The sequence below is a fragment of the Platichthys flesus genome, chromosome 10, assembly GCF_949316205.1.
Source record: "Platichthys flesus chromosome 10, fPlaFle2.1, whole genome shotgun sequence".
Taxonomy (NCBI): Eukaryota; Metazoa; Chordata; class Actinopteri; order Pleuronectiformes; family Pleuronectidae; genus Platichthys; species Platichthys flesus.
In genome coordinates, this window is record NC_084954.1 from 11,133,549 (window position 1) to 11,149,065 (window position 15,517).

The following is a 15,517-nucleotide window of genomic DNA, read 5'->3' on the forward strand; positions in this document are numbered from 1 at the left end:
TGTGAGCGGCTGTTAGACTTAAAAAAGCAGCTCACACAACACTGAACACAAGAGTAGGGCCCGACTTTCTGTAGCGGTGGGCAAGAGGATGAAAACTGGCACACAGGGAGGATAACTACTGTTCATGTCCACATAAGGGAGGGATTTCTCTAGAATGAAACTACGTTAGTGAATCTACTGTACTACTACAGGACATTAGGATGTGTTTCGACTTCTATCATCATCTTATCTACAGCATGCTTAAGGAACCATTGTGTTAGCGGTAAAGGCGAGGAAGAGACTGGTGCAAGATGGAGGAAACGTTGGAAGTGGAAGTGAAAGCGATGAAACCAAAGGTGTACCTTCTTTAATTTGTAAGGCAGCGACTTTAAATGCTTCATGAGGAGACAAAAAAGCAGACAGACAAATAGTCAGACGGAAATACACACAGACGCTCATGACATTCTTTTTAAGCCCAGACTGTACCTGTGAAGAAAAAAGGAAAGAAGAGAGGAGGCAGAAATTAAGACAGACGAGCTGCACACATGTTGAACTCATCACCAGGGGACAGGAGAGACATTGACAACAGTGCAGACAGACATTTATCCGACGCACAGCAGGCAAGGACACGGCTCCTTTACAGCTGCCACCGCTCAGTCAGCCAGCTACGTCAGGCTGGAAAAGAAAAGGCTACTGGAAGTTGAATTATTACACAAGGAGATGTAGGTGTTTTCGCCAGAGTCAGCAGGCTTCTCGCAGTCATCATCTCTGCAGACAGGACGGATCGTGAAAGAGACAGAGACGGAGAGAAAGACCCAGCGAGAGAGAGAGAGAGAGAGAGAGAGAGAGAATGAGACATCTCTCACTAAACTGGAAAAAGGCAGAGGTTTCACTTCAGGAGAGGCTTTGAACGCGACTCCTCGACTCAGACTGCGACATGTGTCCTAAGAACACGAGCAATAGCGTGAATGTCTGCGGGTGTGTCTGCATGTCTGTGTGTGTTGTGTGTGTGTGTTTATGTGAACCCTCCCAGTGTGTGTGTTTGATAAGACCGTAATTACAGCTGGGCTGAGCTCAGGGCCGGGCAGAAGGATGGGGAAGAGGAAACAGAGCTCTGTGAGGGAGGAAGCGTCTTGGTAAGGAGATAAGCTCTACCAACGCTGGGCTCTTTGTCAGTGTGTGTGTGTGTGTGTGTATATGTGTGTGTGTGTTGCCAGCACCAACAGTTGCTCTGATGATAATCCCAGCAGGCCATGGAGTCCATACTCACAGTTATATCGGCGAGGCAATTACACTGGTCTAGGCCCGCATACATATGACAAAGACTCACACACAAATGAGCGAGTGTGCGCACACACATCCACATTCACAGATTTGCAGAAATACAGGCACACACATGAGCACTGCACAACGAGATAAAGAGCAAATCCAAAATGGGATAAGATGGGCTAACGTACATGGAAAAGCCAGAGCGGGAGGAAACTGAGAAAATTTATACTGAGGAACAAAGGAGACAAAAGAGCAGCTAAGATATGAGGAACGAAAAAACGGTACAAAAATTAAAAAGAGCGATGTCAGTTTAAAGGGGGGGGGGGGATTTTAAGAAATGTAAAAATAGAAATATACAGTCAGAAGAGATAGAGGGAAGGAAAATTACATAGTAATCTGTGTTTTAATCTTTCGTACAGCTCCTTTAAATGCTTGCTGGCAGTGCGCTGATAAGTGGCTTTGTGGAGCAGAGTGCTGTTATCATCAAATTGTTCTAATAGTGGCTGCCTGCTCTTGAAATGTGTGAATATCTGGGTGGAGAGATTTAGGTAATTTTTCAGTGTAACGTGCTGCATTCCTGAAGTGGGTTAACAGCCTTGTTTACCCACTAAGAAAGCTGCTCTGCCAATATCAGAGTTAACTTCAATCAGCGTGTTATATTTACATATGCTGAAGCTTGTTTCTGTATTGTTAAGTACATAGCACCGTGCTGCCCAGAGTGATTATCTTTATTTGCCCTCTCCGCTTCTATAAACCAAAGCGACAAAATAAGTGGTCTGTCAAACACTCGGGCGTGCATGTTATTCATGCAACACAATCGATGAAAGATGAGGTTGTAGCGTCAGGACAGCAGGCTGATTACGAAGGACTAGCTATGTGTAGTTAAGCACAGTGCAGCACAACTGTACGTGTGCAGCATGGGGGCTAATAAGTCAGCTAATGTTAGTCAGGTTACCATGGCGGGGTCAGAGGGGCAGGAGGGGAGGCTTTCTCTGGCATCCTCTGCAATAACATCCTGACGTAGGCACAGAATGGAGACACAAGGACTAATGAAGGTTGAGTTCATGACCGCTCAATTTACGGTTTAACCTTTGACTCTGGGTTCGGGCTCACAAGCTGAGATACAGCCCCACCAGCATCAGGAGCTGCACAGTGATTTGTATATGGAGCAGTGAAGAGATTAACAAAGATCGGGAGCTAATGGAAAACTTAACTGAAGAGTGGGGAACAGAGGGATGGAGGAGAGAGGTAGATGAAAAAAAAGTAAAGGAGGTCCTGCTGTAGGTCGCACAATGGATCCGAGAGTTTTTTTTTACAGCAAGTGATATAATAGCAAGTGATATAATAGTACTTTGAGGGTGTTTTTTTTTTATTACATTCAAACTTTCAAATCAGTCCAATCACACAGAAACTATTGTTGCATAATGTAACTGCAACAACAACCGTTGTGCACTACTTCTTTACTTACAAGTCCATTGTTGTCCTTAGGTAGGCCAGTTGGTTTAAAGAAGAGATGCGAGGATGGGGGAGCATGGTGGGAGTAATGCCGTGGCAGGTGATACACATGATGTGGGAAATAAGGCTACGAGGGAGGAAGAAAGTCATACAGGGGAGGGGGAGAAGAGAGGAAGTAAAAACAAAATGAAAATCATAAAATCATACAAGGGAACTCATGGGAACACATGCAGAGGGGAGATGATAACATTTCTAACTTAATCGTGTCAGACGGTACAACAAAGATCTGTTAACTGCAGAATTCACTCAGTTTTAAATACCAATGGGTCATTCCAACATTACACAATTACAACAGAGGAACGGAGGAGGTAAGCTCAGAGAGATGTGTGGTTGCTTGTGGTTGTGGGTGTCAGTGTGTGAACCTCAGGTGACACACGCTGTTTCTACTTTCGCTGTTAGAAAGCGACATGTTATATTATGACACTGACAAACAGTTCTTTTATTTTTGGATGGCACTAGATGAACTCTAAATAGAAGGTAGAAGTCTAGGTTATCTACTTGGAGTCCCTGTTCTGTCTCACCCGGTTGTAGAAGGGATGCTGCGGTCCAGTCATCCCGCTGAAGTAGGCACTGTGGGGCGGAGGAGGCAGGGATCCAGCGAAGGAGCCTGCCGGCGAGCAGGCGGAGGAGGGCTGGCCATAACCTGACTGGGGCCGGGGCACTGCCTCTTGCAGTGGCTGCGTGGGATAGGTCACTCCCCCCATGTGTATCTGCTCCCTGGCCGCACGCACATCTAAGAGATGACAGAGCGGGAGGGGAGAGAAGGAAGCATTTATCCGCGATGCTGATGATCATGTCTTGGCGATGACTATAAAGACCCTTCAGATCCACCCACGCATCAATAATTTTGCCTTATTTCATCATCTCCAGAGAATCGAGGCAGTCGTGAATCCACAGAGAAAAATACATATCAAACAATTCACGCTCACACGAGCAAAACTGCTGGATTCTGGACGCACTTGGACATACAACAAGAACATTGTTACTGAACATGTTCTCCTTACCCAAAATACAAGACAATCAAACAGCTGAATGCTGGAGAGACAACGAATGCAGATGTTACAATTACAACAACCTTTAGCCGAGAATTACTTTCTCATTTTGATTTCTATTACTTTGTTTGCTCACAAACCAGCAGGCTTGCTGATATTCTGTGTTTTCCAAATTAGATACCAGCCATGTGACGACTCTGGCACACAGAGCCCGATGCGGGCCCCGGCAAATAAAAAGACCCATGTCAACAAACAAAACAGACCATGTGAACTCATAGACACGGTCTCATAAGCACTTTGCCGCAATTGTCTTCACATAAATCAATTTGACTTTGAGCAGAAGTAGGAGCTGAGTGGGGAGCTTTGGTAAAATCTCCCAAATTAAAGTCAAATAAGCCCAGAGGCAGAACAGAGTGGCTCTGTGTGGCTGGCAAAGAAAGTACCAACCAGAAACAGAAGCAGGCACCAGAATGTCTCCTGGTTATACAAGTGGCTGCTGAATGACACACTGAGTGAGACCCAATCCAGCCTGTGAACACAATGGGGGCCTTATGATGTGAGTCAGCCTCATGGGCGGGTATCACTGACAGCACTGCCCACTGGCTGGCCACAGGACACCGGGCACCAAGTACCAACTCGGCCACAGAGGGAGGGGAGGGAGCGGGATGACTGGTTAAGAGCGTTGGTCATCTTCCGCTCCCGGAGGAGACGTGTGCAGGTGAAAATACCTGCATCCTCTTGAGTAAACAAACACAAATAAATACACTTGGTGAATGTGTGAGGTGTATACACACCTACGCTATTTTAGGAGTGGAGTGCTGTACTTCAGACTGGACGTCTGGTTGTAGAACTTGGTCAGCTGCACCCTCCGTGACTCAACCTTGGGCTTAATGGAACAGACTTTGTGTGTGTGTGTGTTTTCTGTGGTCTCATAGCACTATGATGCAGCAGCTTCACACTAGGCGTCATTGACACTCTTGTAAAGGCAGAACGGACACTGACGCACGGTAGCAAAAAGTATGCTTCCAAGAACGTTGCTCTGGCTTCCAGATGAATAATGATGCATTAGTACGTCACTGCAACTACTACCAGGGACATTTTGGTGCAACACTGGAGGCAGACTGGTGACAGCAGGTGAAAGTGTTGTCCCGATCCCACACCGCCGTAGTGGAAAACCTCCTCGACATTTGATTGTTTGGAAATGAAAAGCAGACTGAAGGTTTCCGAGAGCCCGACCAGAGCACAGTTCTAGAGCAGACCCCGCTTTAATGTTATGAGTAACGTCTCTGCCAAATGAGCAGGCACTCAACGCATCAAATCATGTACAGTTCTTTTGTTTCACCAAGCGATTGTATACTCCGTCCTTACAGGTACTGTAAACATGAATGTACAGTTTCTCTGATGACACAGCGACAGGCATTCAGGCTTAACACTGGGACTTTCTGTGTGCCTGTCACTCGGGTGCACAGAAGAGCAAACTCATATACCAGGATTAGGCTTATCAGCCAGTCACAGTCATCAACCACCACCAACCTGAGTCCCTTCAATGCCCAGGCAGCTTTGACTACAGGTAGAATCTACTACTGAGGGAAAAGACTGCTGAATGTAGATGTCAGCACAAATACTGGATATAGAGTATATATATAGACTATCACTAACAGTGAGTCATTGCTGTGGATACTGACCCCAAAAAGGTTGGACCTTTTGTTGAGGTCAAACCTGTGGCATCTTAGTCTTTAGACCACATCTTGCTGTCATGGAGATGGCTTAATTTTTGTTTTGTTTTGTTGTCATGTGATAACAATTAAAACCAACTCCATGACAACTGAGCAACTGTGCCGAAGGAGGACATGAGCTGTGGTTGCTGATACTGTGCGACAAGATTCCAAAGACATGGTCCGCTGGTCTTTCATGCATCTGCACGTTACAAGTTTGTACAAACCTGCTATGATCTCCCTGAGTTTGGGGTCCAGGTTGACGGTGCAGGGCAGGAACATCTCCACTTCTCTGGCAGTGAGGACAGGCGTCCTGGAGGAGAGGAAGACCTCAAAGCTGCGGATGTCTCCATCGATCTCCAACAGTGGCTCCACGTCCTTGGTAGTGGGGATGCTCTTGGAGATTCTTCAGAGGAAAAAAGGAATAGAGAAGGGGGTTAATGTCGAGATAGTTTTTACATTTTCCTTATTTATAACCATACGCAAATAGTAATTTGAATGGTTTGGCAATAAATAGTTGTTAGGATTAAGTTTCTTCAAATTCATTAGATTTGGAATAAAAAAAGGTTATACAAGTTAATTCTACAAAGCCTGATGGGGAAAATCGTATTATGTAAAAGGTCAAAGAGGACAATACAATAAATTATGCAGCGTTATTAAAATATGGTGCAAATGTGTCAACATATCAGCTTTCACTAAGTTTGACTGGTAGTTTTGTAGCTGTATAAGCAACACATTACTTTCAGATGAAAAAAGAAAGAGGAAATAGCAAGCGGTACTGTTCAGATGGAAGAGATATGCAACGGTCATCATCATTATGAGAGCAGAGAGATAACTGGATTTAGAGAAGGCAAGATAGTGAAAGGGGGGATGTTTGGGGACAGATAGAGTGAGGGATGTTATCTTTTCTCAGCAGAGGAGGAAACCTGAGAAGATGACAATCAGAGTAATTTAAGCAAGAAGCCGACGGAAGCACGTCATGATGCGCCGCTATGGTTGACATGGTGTTTGTTATCACAGGCTTTAAGTAAACACCATGTTTGGAGATTGTTCCGTTATTGTGTGATACTCTTTTTCCTGTCGCTACTGTAGAGAAAAACAATGTTGTATTACATTCAGAACCTTGCTGTGTTCAGTTTACGGAATATTACATTTAAAATAACCTAAAAACTAAACAATATCAAGCTTAAAGCTGTAGTTTATGAGTAGCGGCAGCCGAGTCTCTGAAAGTGTGAATCGTGAATACAAACACTCAAGTGTTGGGAGTGGGAAATTTCAATTCAATTTCGGCTGCACAGGGTTTAAAAAGAGATATCAGTTTAATCAAAGACAACGTGACATGTGGCCAAGGCTACAAGGAAAGCAAACACCAAGAACCCAGAGCGATCAGTACATCTCCCTAATCCTATCATTCAAACACGAAAAATCTGAAACCATGAGTGACTTGTGACACCAACCATTCATCACCAGAATGCGCCGCTCTTATCAGATGAATGAGGGGAGTTCAGCAAGGAGCGGGACAACTCTCTCATGTCTGCCTCCATTTCTCATGCAGCCCCTCCATCATTTCCTCAGTCGATGCCTTCGCTCTCCCTACATCCTGTTTAACCTTCCCTCCTCTCAGATCAACTCTGATCCCCCCCCCTCCTCCTCCTTGTGCATCGGCCCCTGTGTGTGCACTGGTCGGCCGCGCTGCAAAACGCTGGCTCATGTGTTGGGTTTTTCCCTGGGCCTGATCTGTGCTTGAGAGTGAACACAGGCAGGCCTTTCTGTGACTTGATTGGATGATTAGTGCCACAGCTGCAGCATGCTAGCGAAGTCAGTGTGCGGTCAGCATCTGGCGAAGACTCGACACGGCACACCGCAAACTAATAGTCAACCCTATCGGCTAAACCTCTCAAGTTAACAAAGTGGCTGAAATGTCCCCTGTCAGCTGTTATATCGTTTCGAATTTTCGGCTTTTAGCTGATACCCCTACCCACACTGGTTACAGTGAGCGAACAGGTAGGGGTCCAGTCTTCTGTTCAAGGACACTCTGACAGGACAGATGGCTGGTGATGGACACATCTGCTGCTGGGGGGCTCAGACCTGTGACCTTGTGGTTACAGGAGTCTGGCAAGAAATACAAGGAGGTGGTGTCCAAGGGAGGCGTTTTGATTATGAGTAATTTAAACAGGGAGATATTATAATTCGATCACAGAATCTCATTTTGCAAATTCCAAATAGAAAAAAACAAGCACCTGCTAATATTAAGATGGCGAAGACAGAGGCCTCTCTCCAACCAAAGCCCACACCCTCTTACTAACCACTTCCACTCCATTTGCATTTTGAAGTGTCATCTCAAATCAAGTATCAGGGAATGAAGATATGCCATCAAAGAAGCTTGGAAGACTTTTTATTTGGGAGTAAGCAGGGATGTGAAAAGATATGCGCTTTTTCCGTAACAGAGAGATTAGTCAGTCCGAAATTGTTCTGCTTAATTTACGCTCAACATCTTAATGAAAGCTGCTCCTGATCCCCCGGTCGTTGCTGTGCAGTCTCTGGCTCAAAAGGCCTAAGACGGAAGCATTTGTATCTGAAATATCTTTGCTTAAGTTCTGGATAGTGGGAGGAAGTAAAGATAACTCCTCTTTCTTTATAATCACTCTAAGGTGTGACCACTAACAGAGGCACACTCTGTGAATGAGTGTCAGTGGTTCGGGTGCTGTTTTGAGAAATGCCCATAATCTATATCTTTGCATCTGTGCTCCATCAATACATCTCTCCCTAATCCCATGTGATGTTCCTGCTGATTAACTTCTCAGCAGACCAGTCCAGGTGGGTCACCCCGAACCCAGCTTCCCCCATCACACTGCCGGCATAGAGACACTCTGACTGAGAGCAGAGAGAATAGGTTGTGAGGAGGGGAGGACACAGACACAGCTGGGTTCCATTGGAAAAAGCCCTCTCAGTGTTTTCCTCGATTAGAACCTTTAACAAGACCCAAAAGGTCGAGGAAGCTCCATGTTGGCACACAGAGTCCCGCTCATGTGACCTCTGCTGGGGAGGATGAGCGGGACACTAAAAGCACAGATGTTACCTGCATTAGCGGCACTGGAGACGATTCCAAACTATATCGACAAAAAGAGTGATGTGAAATGTCCACAAGAGACACCTGGGCAGTATGGATGGGGATATTAAAAGACACGGATGAAGGGCGGATTGTTTGTGTCTGTCCAGTACATGCACAATGTGTGTATGTGTGTGTGGGTGTTTGGTTCTTTTTCCCATGAACTGTATTAACCCATACCCAGGCCGAGAGAAGCCTGTGATTTTTCCCAATTTCCAGCTGGCTTACTGCTGTTTATTTGTGGGTCTGCAGACACAGACCAACAGGAGCCAGTGACTCACACACACACACACACACACACACACACACACTCACACACACATATACAGCGCACTTCCTTTGGCTATATAGAGATCCGCCTCCCAAGACTTTCTAAGGAATCTTGAGTCTTTTTACAGGACCTTCTAAAATGGCTCAGTGGTGTATACACACAGTTTGGTTAAACTCTGAATTCTTAAATTAGAGCGACATCATTATTGGCTACTTTTGATTCTGGATAATCCTGAATGCTAAAAAGAAATTCTGCCTGCACATGTGTCACCGAACACAAGCCATCCTGCAACAATGCCACACAAACAGATAGCTACAACACCTCATATTTCGCTGACATTCATATTTGCTCTTGAAAAACGTGGAGTACAGAGCACAGACGGCTGCGACTTCCAAAGACAACCAGGGGCCGGTGAGGAGAACAAATCAAGGGCATCCATCACAAAATTACACCCAGACAGATGGAAAGAGGAAAAAAAGTGAAAGTGGAGAGTCAGAGGTCCATTCCTGACGTTCCCAGCAGACTGGTCAGAGGTGTCTGCAGGAGAAGCATGCCAGAAACAAAGTGGAGCTCACTCTTAAAACTGGCCTTTAAAGATATTTGGTAAAGATCATAGGGCGACAATCAATGTATGATCAATAACTAGAGTTATAGAAATACTAGAGAAGAAAGGAGAGAAAAATAGAGAGGACAGAATTCCAGGTATACTAACGAACCAGACAATTTATGGTTCATTAGACTGTTTTTAGCCAATATGTGGAACTGCAGAACAAAGAGTTCCCATCAAATGCCAACAGCAGTTTGTCAGTGAGGTTTAACCACTGTAAATGTCATCCTTTCCAGATAACAGATGATGAGTCGTTGGCCTAGGTATTACACAATGACTTCATACTTAGTCATCCTCACTGTGAACAGATGATGCAGACAAAATTAACAAAGCCATTCTTATCAGCGATCAGCCAAATGACAAGATGGATGTACGGGCTGGAGCGCCAAGGAAGCCGGCGTGCTACTTTCAAGCAGACCGAGGACGAGTGAGATAAAGGCCGGCAGGCATCCCGGCAGCCGTTCCTGCACAATGGCTCCATTGACAGGAACCAGCTTATAGCTGTGGCAGCACAGGCGCCTAGGTCCAACGGCTCTCTGTGTGGTGTGGCCACTGAGAGCTTTCTGAGCTTATCCAAATGCTAATAGGTCCCAAAGTTGACTGGAGCATAGCCTTTCTTCTCCTCTCAACCTCCCACACGCTGCAGCTGACGGGAATGAGCAGAATTCATCACATTATCCCTTCCGTCCTCTCTTTGGGCAGTGAAACTATGAATGTGCCACTTGACTTTGCTTTACAGCTGCCCTCTGTGCTTACGGACGACATGCACACGCATGTCACAAAGAGGTGGTCTCGCTGCCAAACATTTCCATAAAGGGGCCCAAAGACAGAGATATCTGCAGAACAGACAAACGTCTGTGCACATTGTGTTTGAGAAATAATCAAAAGAGTTTCAGTGGGAGACACTATTGGGACCAGTACAACAATGTGTGGGTGAAGAAGTTAACCAGGCCCAGGTCCGGCACATTCCTCTGCTGGTCAGAGTCATGTCCGAGCCGCTGGCACAGTGTCTGCCAAGCGCGTGGATGAAACCAGAGAGGCCCTCTCTAGGAAAACAGTGGACAGGCGGACAGACCCACATGCTGGCGCGTGGACGCAGCATCAATGCTGAGAGAGGTTATTGTTACAATGGAAACTGCCAAGACCTCCAGCACCCCAAAAGCAGAGGGGGAGAGCTAAAATATGTTTTCACTTTAGATGACGCCATGTTCTTTGTCTTCTAAAAATCCAGACATATTTCCTTGATTTTAATCAAATACTTTGAGTAATGTGGACACCCTCATTCTCTGCTTTCCCCTCAGTCTCTATCTCTCTCTCTTTCTCGCTTCCTTGCCTTGGCAGTGCCAACTGACGACTTGTGGCAGCGTCTGCTTTCCATACACAGTCGTGGCAAAGTTTAGTTCAATAATTGAGACTCTCATGTACTAAGCTGGACCTGTGCATCCCAAAGCAAACCACAGAGACAAGCAGGCTAATGGGAAACACATAAGACTGATAAAAACCCAGCAGCTTGGGAACGAGCGGCCTCTCCATGAGACTGGCTCAGTATTCAGTGGTTCCCTGAAATGTTGATTAAACTCATGTGTAGCGCCGCGATGGAGCCTTCTTGTTCCAGACCCCAAAAACCTTAACTGAACCCTCCACTCGGAGTAACTAAGGCCTCATTCTTGACAAACCTCAGCGTGGTGATTTATGCACAAGAGGACAGTTTGGAGCATCACAGGGCCATGGCAGAGTTTGTTCATTGTGACACTAATTTCACCACAGAGTTCATATCAGCGCATGTGGTAGTGTGATAGCTGTAATGGCCAGCTGATCGGCGGAGTACGATGCCAAGTTAAATGGGCTGGACTGCTATAGCGAAGACAAATGTGCTCCTCTGCAGCAGACAATACATCTGGAATCAGTCTGAATGGAGCTAAAATCCATACAGTCACTGATGAATGTGTCAAATAAAGATTCAGGCTGAACCGATAATCCTCTGTTTGACTTAGCACAATGGGATGTGTGCATCAGAAATATGGTGAGAGGGGGACGCAGGAACGTTGATGAGTGTTTGAGCCTTGGAGAGTAAGAGAAGGAGTGAGAAGTAAATGATGTTCAGTAAAACGGATTTCTACAAAAGCTTCTGAAGTCCACTGTGTGTCTGAGTAAAAAACCTCCTCTGATAATTAAAAACTTTCAGCAGAACCTGGGGCACTTTGCTCAAGAGACCCTCGCAGACAAATCTGATATGTTAATCCTTAAGCTATACAGTGGCTGGCAGCACGAGTGCCTTATCGAGAGCTGCTTTAAAGCAAAGATGGGGTAGAAAAGGACACTAGAGATCCCTCCCAAAAAGGCTTAATCTTCAATTTGCCTTCTTTGGGCTCACTCGCTTGCCAGGTCATTCTTTGCCATTTCAGAGTGATTTCTTCACACACACCCTAAAAGGACCTGACCTTCATTGACTTTTAGAGGGCCAGGATGTTAATATCAGTTAAGGACCGGATGTGTTTGTGTCAGTATGTATTTATGAACGTGTGTGGCAGCCAAGTGGCGAATCTCACTGTCGTCTTAAAGGTCGTTGACCCCCTTGCAACCCCGGGCTGCTATTTATAATGAGTCCCCCCCCCCAACACCTTCCAGCAGGTCCAGCACAATGATACAGAGCAAGAAGAGATCAGAAATAGTTCTCTACACCAGATAAATAGCAAAGTACGAGGCAGACGTCTGCTTCTCAACCCCCGCCCACGTCAGCTTCCACCTCAGTGTCACGTTTAAATGTTAATCAAAAGCTTGTGGTCACTGATAGACGACCCTGTCACTTTAGAGCGGAGGCCGGTCGAGGCTTTTTATAACATTTGAAATGATTCTTCGCATAGAAAGGGGAACAGAGCAGTTCTCTTGTTTCAGACCAATTAGGCTAATCCTTCAACCTCAGCTTACAGGCAGAAATGAAAAGGGCTTTAAGGATTTTCTGACAAAGAATGCAGCATGACGTTCTTTCCCTCCTCACGTGGTCGCCTCCACACTCAAATACTGTATACACACGAATACACAATCCAAACCTCACCTTGCACACACACACACTCCTGTGTCACCTATATACAGCAGCCGACTTTTTTTTCTTTTAAACTTTAAGCAGCTCAGCAGGGGTTGAGCGTTGGTGGAGCTGGCTGAGGCTGATTCATGCCTGAGTCACCACTGCCAAACACCTGAGGGCTGGAACAACACACACACACACACACACACACACACACACACACACACACTAGACTGTATATAAATATGGACAACGCGGCTCCACTTCCCGCCACTCACCGGCAAGGACACCAAACCATACGCTACCATCTTAGACATTAAGAGCTAAATTCTGAACAGCAACGATTGGAGAGTTCAGCCGCAGTTGTGAGATTCCACCAATGCACTTGACCAATTGCAGTCCATAGCTGTCAATTCTGCTGTTTCACCCTTTTTTTTATAGCATCAAATAGTTAATTAATACCAAACTAACTGTAACAATGCGTGTACATCCATCAGTGGGATAAAAAAAGATAACATCTTGAAAAAAAATGTATTTCACAAGAACATTTACATTTTATTTTGGCCCATGTCCCATCCACTAACATAGAGGAGGCCGGGTTTATGGCCTACACTACAGCCAGCCACCAGGGGATGCTTTGACTTATATCATCATAATCCGTTTTTAATACACAGACAATTACAACACACACACACACACACACACACACACACACACACACACACACACACACACACACACACACACACACACACACACACACACACACACACACACACACACACACACACACACACACACACACACACACACACACACACACACACACACACACACACACACACACATACACATACATACATACATACATACAAAAAAAGCTGGAATCCACAGAGGACCAGTTTCGCTAATGTAAACAGCCATGTGGGACCCAGGGGGACGGGCATCAATCTGTATGTGTCCACCACCTGGGCTATCTCACTTGGAGCAGCAGCATCACCTGAGGCTGTGAATACACCAGAGGCCTGAGCTCACCAATGGCGAATTCGTCTCGCAATAATCCTGCTGGTATCTGGTCTGATCCTCTACAGTTTTCACACGCTCCGATTCCTTTATCTCTTTTCACCTCCTGAGAATGGACGCTTTTTTCCCTCTTTATGCCCTTTCTTATCTCTTCCACCCCCTCTCCATTTTCCATCTTTATCTCATGCCAACCATACATTCTGTTTTTGAGTCTGTCTGTTGTTTATCTGCTCGTCTGCTTCAGGTAGGCAGACAGCACACGCTTGTGTGTCGACTCAATGCTGGTATCCTATCAGTGATGGAGCCAGAGCTCTACCGAGACCTAGGTGGCTTCACAGCAGCCTTTACAAATACACACACATCTTCTGGTTCTCCTGGCAAATGGCGGCGCAAATGAGCGATCGAATAACCAGTTTTACTCCTGCGTTCACTAAATTACCTCCTAGAGGGATTTAGCACAGGGGCCATGGGCTTCCTAAAGCTGCTTTCAGACATGCACTGAACTCCGCAGTCCCTCCGTATTTTCTCAGGAGGAGATGCATGCGTGAATGTAAATGTGTCCAAGACGCTTCTAGCCCGCAAACAAGCGCAAAAATGAAAAAGCGGTGACACACACATAGAAGACACTGACGAGGATGTCAAGAGAATTTGTGGTGATAAGAGCTGTGTCTGTGTGTTATCTGCACAGCGGAGTTAATACGTGACTTCCTGTCTCTGTCTGCTGCAGCCCGGCCGAACCACCTCTCGCCGGAATAATTTGGAGGATTTGATGCTGTTGTGAACGGGCGTCTGTGCAGAGAACCTCCCACTGTGTTGTGCATATGTGAAAGACAAACTGTGGGTAAACTCCGTTTCTCTGGACTTTACCGACAGGTTTATGTCTGAAGACGGCTTAGGAGGACCCGGAGAAAGTGGGAACAATTTTTTTTGCATTTGCAGTTTGTGCACGTTACAGAAAGTGTCACTAACTTGATGGGGATTCAGCTGCATAATAGGCCGCGTGGCAAAGAATAAAGACATTTCATTCGGGGGCAGGGAAAGTTAAAAACTATTCATCATAAGAAAACAATAGGATCTCTCCATTCTTTTCCTATGCAGCCAGATATAAGAGCTTATTAAAGGATTCAACATAAAGAGAATCACCCGCATGAGCTTTGGAACAGCGCTTTTATCCCGGCAACCAAATTACAATAATTGTGCCAATTAAAGTAATCCTGAATGAAGAGAGTGTCATCTTAATGTTTCAGTGCTTGGGATAAGAGTCTCTCTAATTAAGACTGAATTGCCTGGCTACGTATTCACTCAGAGTGTGATTAGTGCAAAAGGAAAAAAAAAGAAAAAGTTTTGAAGTGTCCAAGAAGTGCCTGGCTAGTTATGTTTCTGAAAGCGGGGGAGGGGAATTCAGGGTCAGGCGACCAAACAGAGGAGAAGAGACGACAAAGGGAAGAAAAGAATAGGAAAGTGATATTCTTTACAAACTGTGAATTAAAAAGCATCAAGTGCGCAAAGATTTGTAGGTGCTTAAACAGCGACACCGCAATGAACAGCAATTCTAGACACTAACTAACCTACAAACCTACCTACCTACCTCTCCGCTGCTTTCTGCTTCCTGCGCTGCGTGAACGTGAGCTGTGTGTGTTCGGTGCATACGTGTGTTTGTTGAACGCAGCCTGCATCTCAGGGTTTGATTAATTACACTGATTCCCAGAGGAGTTTGGGGTGACATATGTTCATGCACTGGTGTGAGCTAGGTGTCTGTGTGTGTGTGTGTGTGTGTGTGTGTGTGCGTGTGTGTGTGTGTGTGTGTGTATGTGTGTGTTTGTGTGTGTGTTACTTGCATCCGCTTTATGTGTGATTTGAGGTGTGTTCATGCATATGTTCAATTACAAATGGTTATAGTGCCAAATACTGTTTGTATGTATAGTTGTTTTAGATGCAGCATTGAAGTGTTTTACCACAAATCCCTATGTGTGTGTGAGAGCCATTTTGAGCCTACAACCTACAGAGTGAGG

General features: G+C 45.5%; 1 protein-coding gene across 3 annotated transcripts in view; it reads right to left on the reverse strand.

The window, feature by feature from the left end:
* kidins220a (kinase D-interacting substrate 220a) overlaps nucleotides 1-15,517 on the reverse strand; it is a 44,833-nt gene that overhangs the window by 5,206 nt on the left and 24,110 nt on the right. Inside the window, exons 24-27 of one of the 3 annotated variants that reach the window (XM_062396997.1) lie at nucleotides 5,698-5,876; nucleotides 3,285-3,496; nucleotides 2,717-2,830; nucleotides 2,204-2,263 (exon numbers count right to left, since the gene is read on the reverse strand). In XM_062396997.1, coding sequence (XP_062252981.1) covers nucleotides 2,204-2,263; nucleotides 2,717-2,830; nucleotides 3,285-3,496; nucleotides 5,698-5,876 — 565 coding nt within the window. The remainder of the gene's footprint in view (nucleotides 1-2,203; nucleotides 2,264-2,716; nucleotides 2,831-3,284; nucleotides 3,497-5,697; nucleotides 5,877-15,517) is intronic. The other 2 variants (XM_062396998.1, XM_062397000.1) reach the window with 2 other exon arrangements.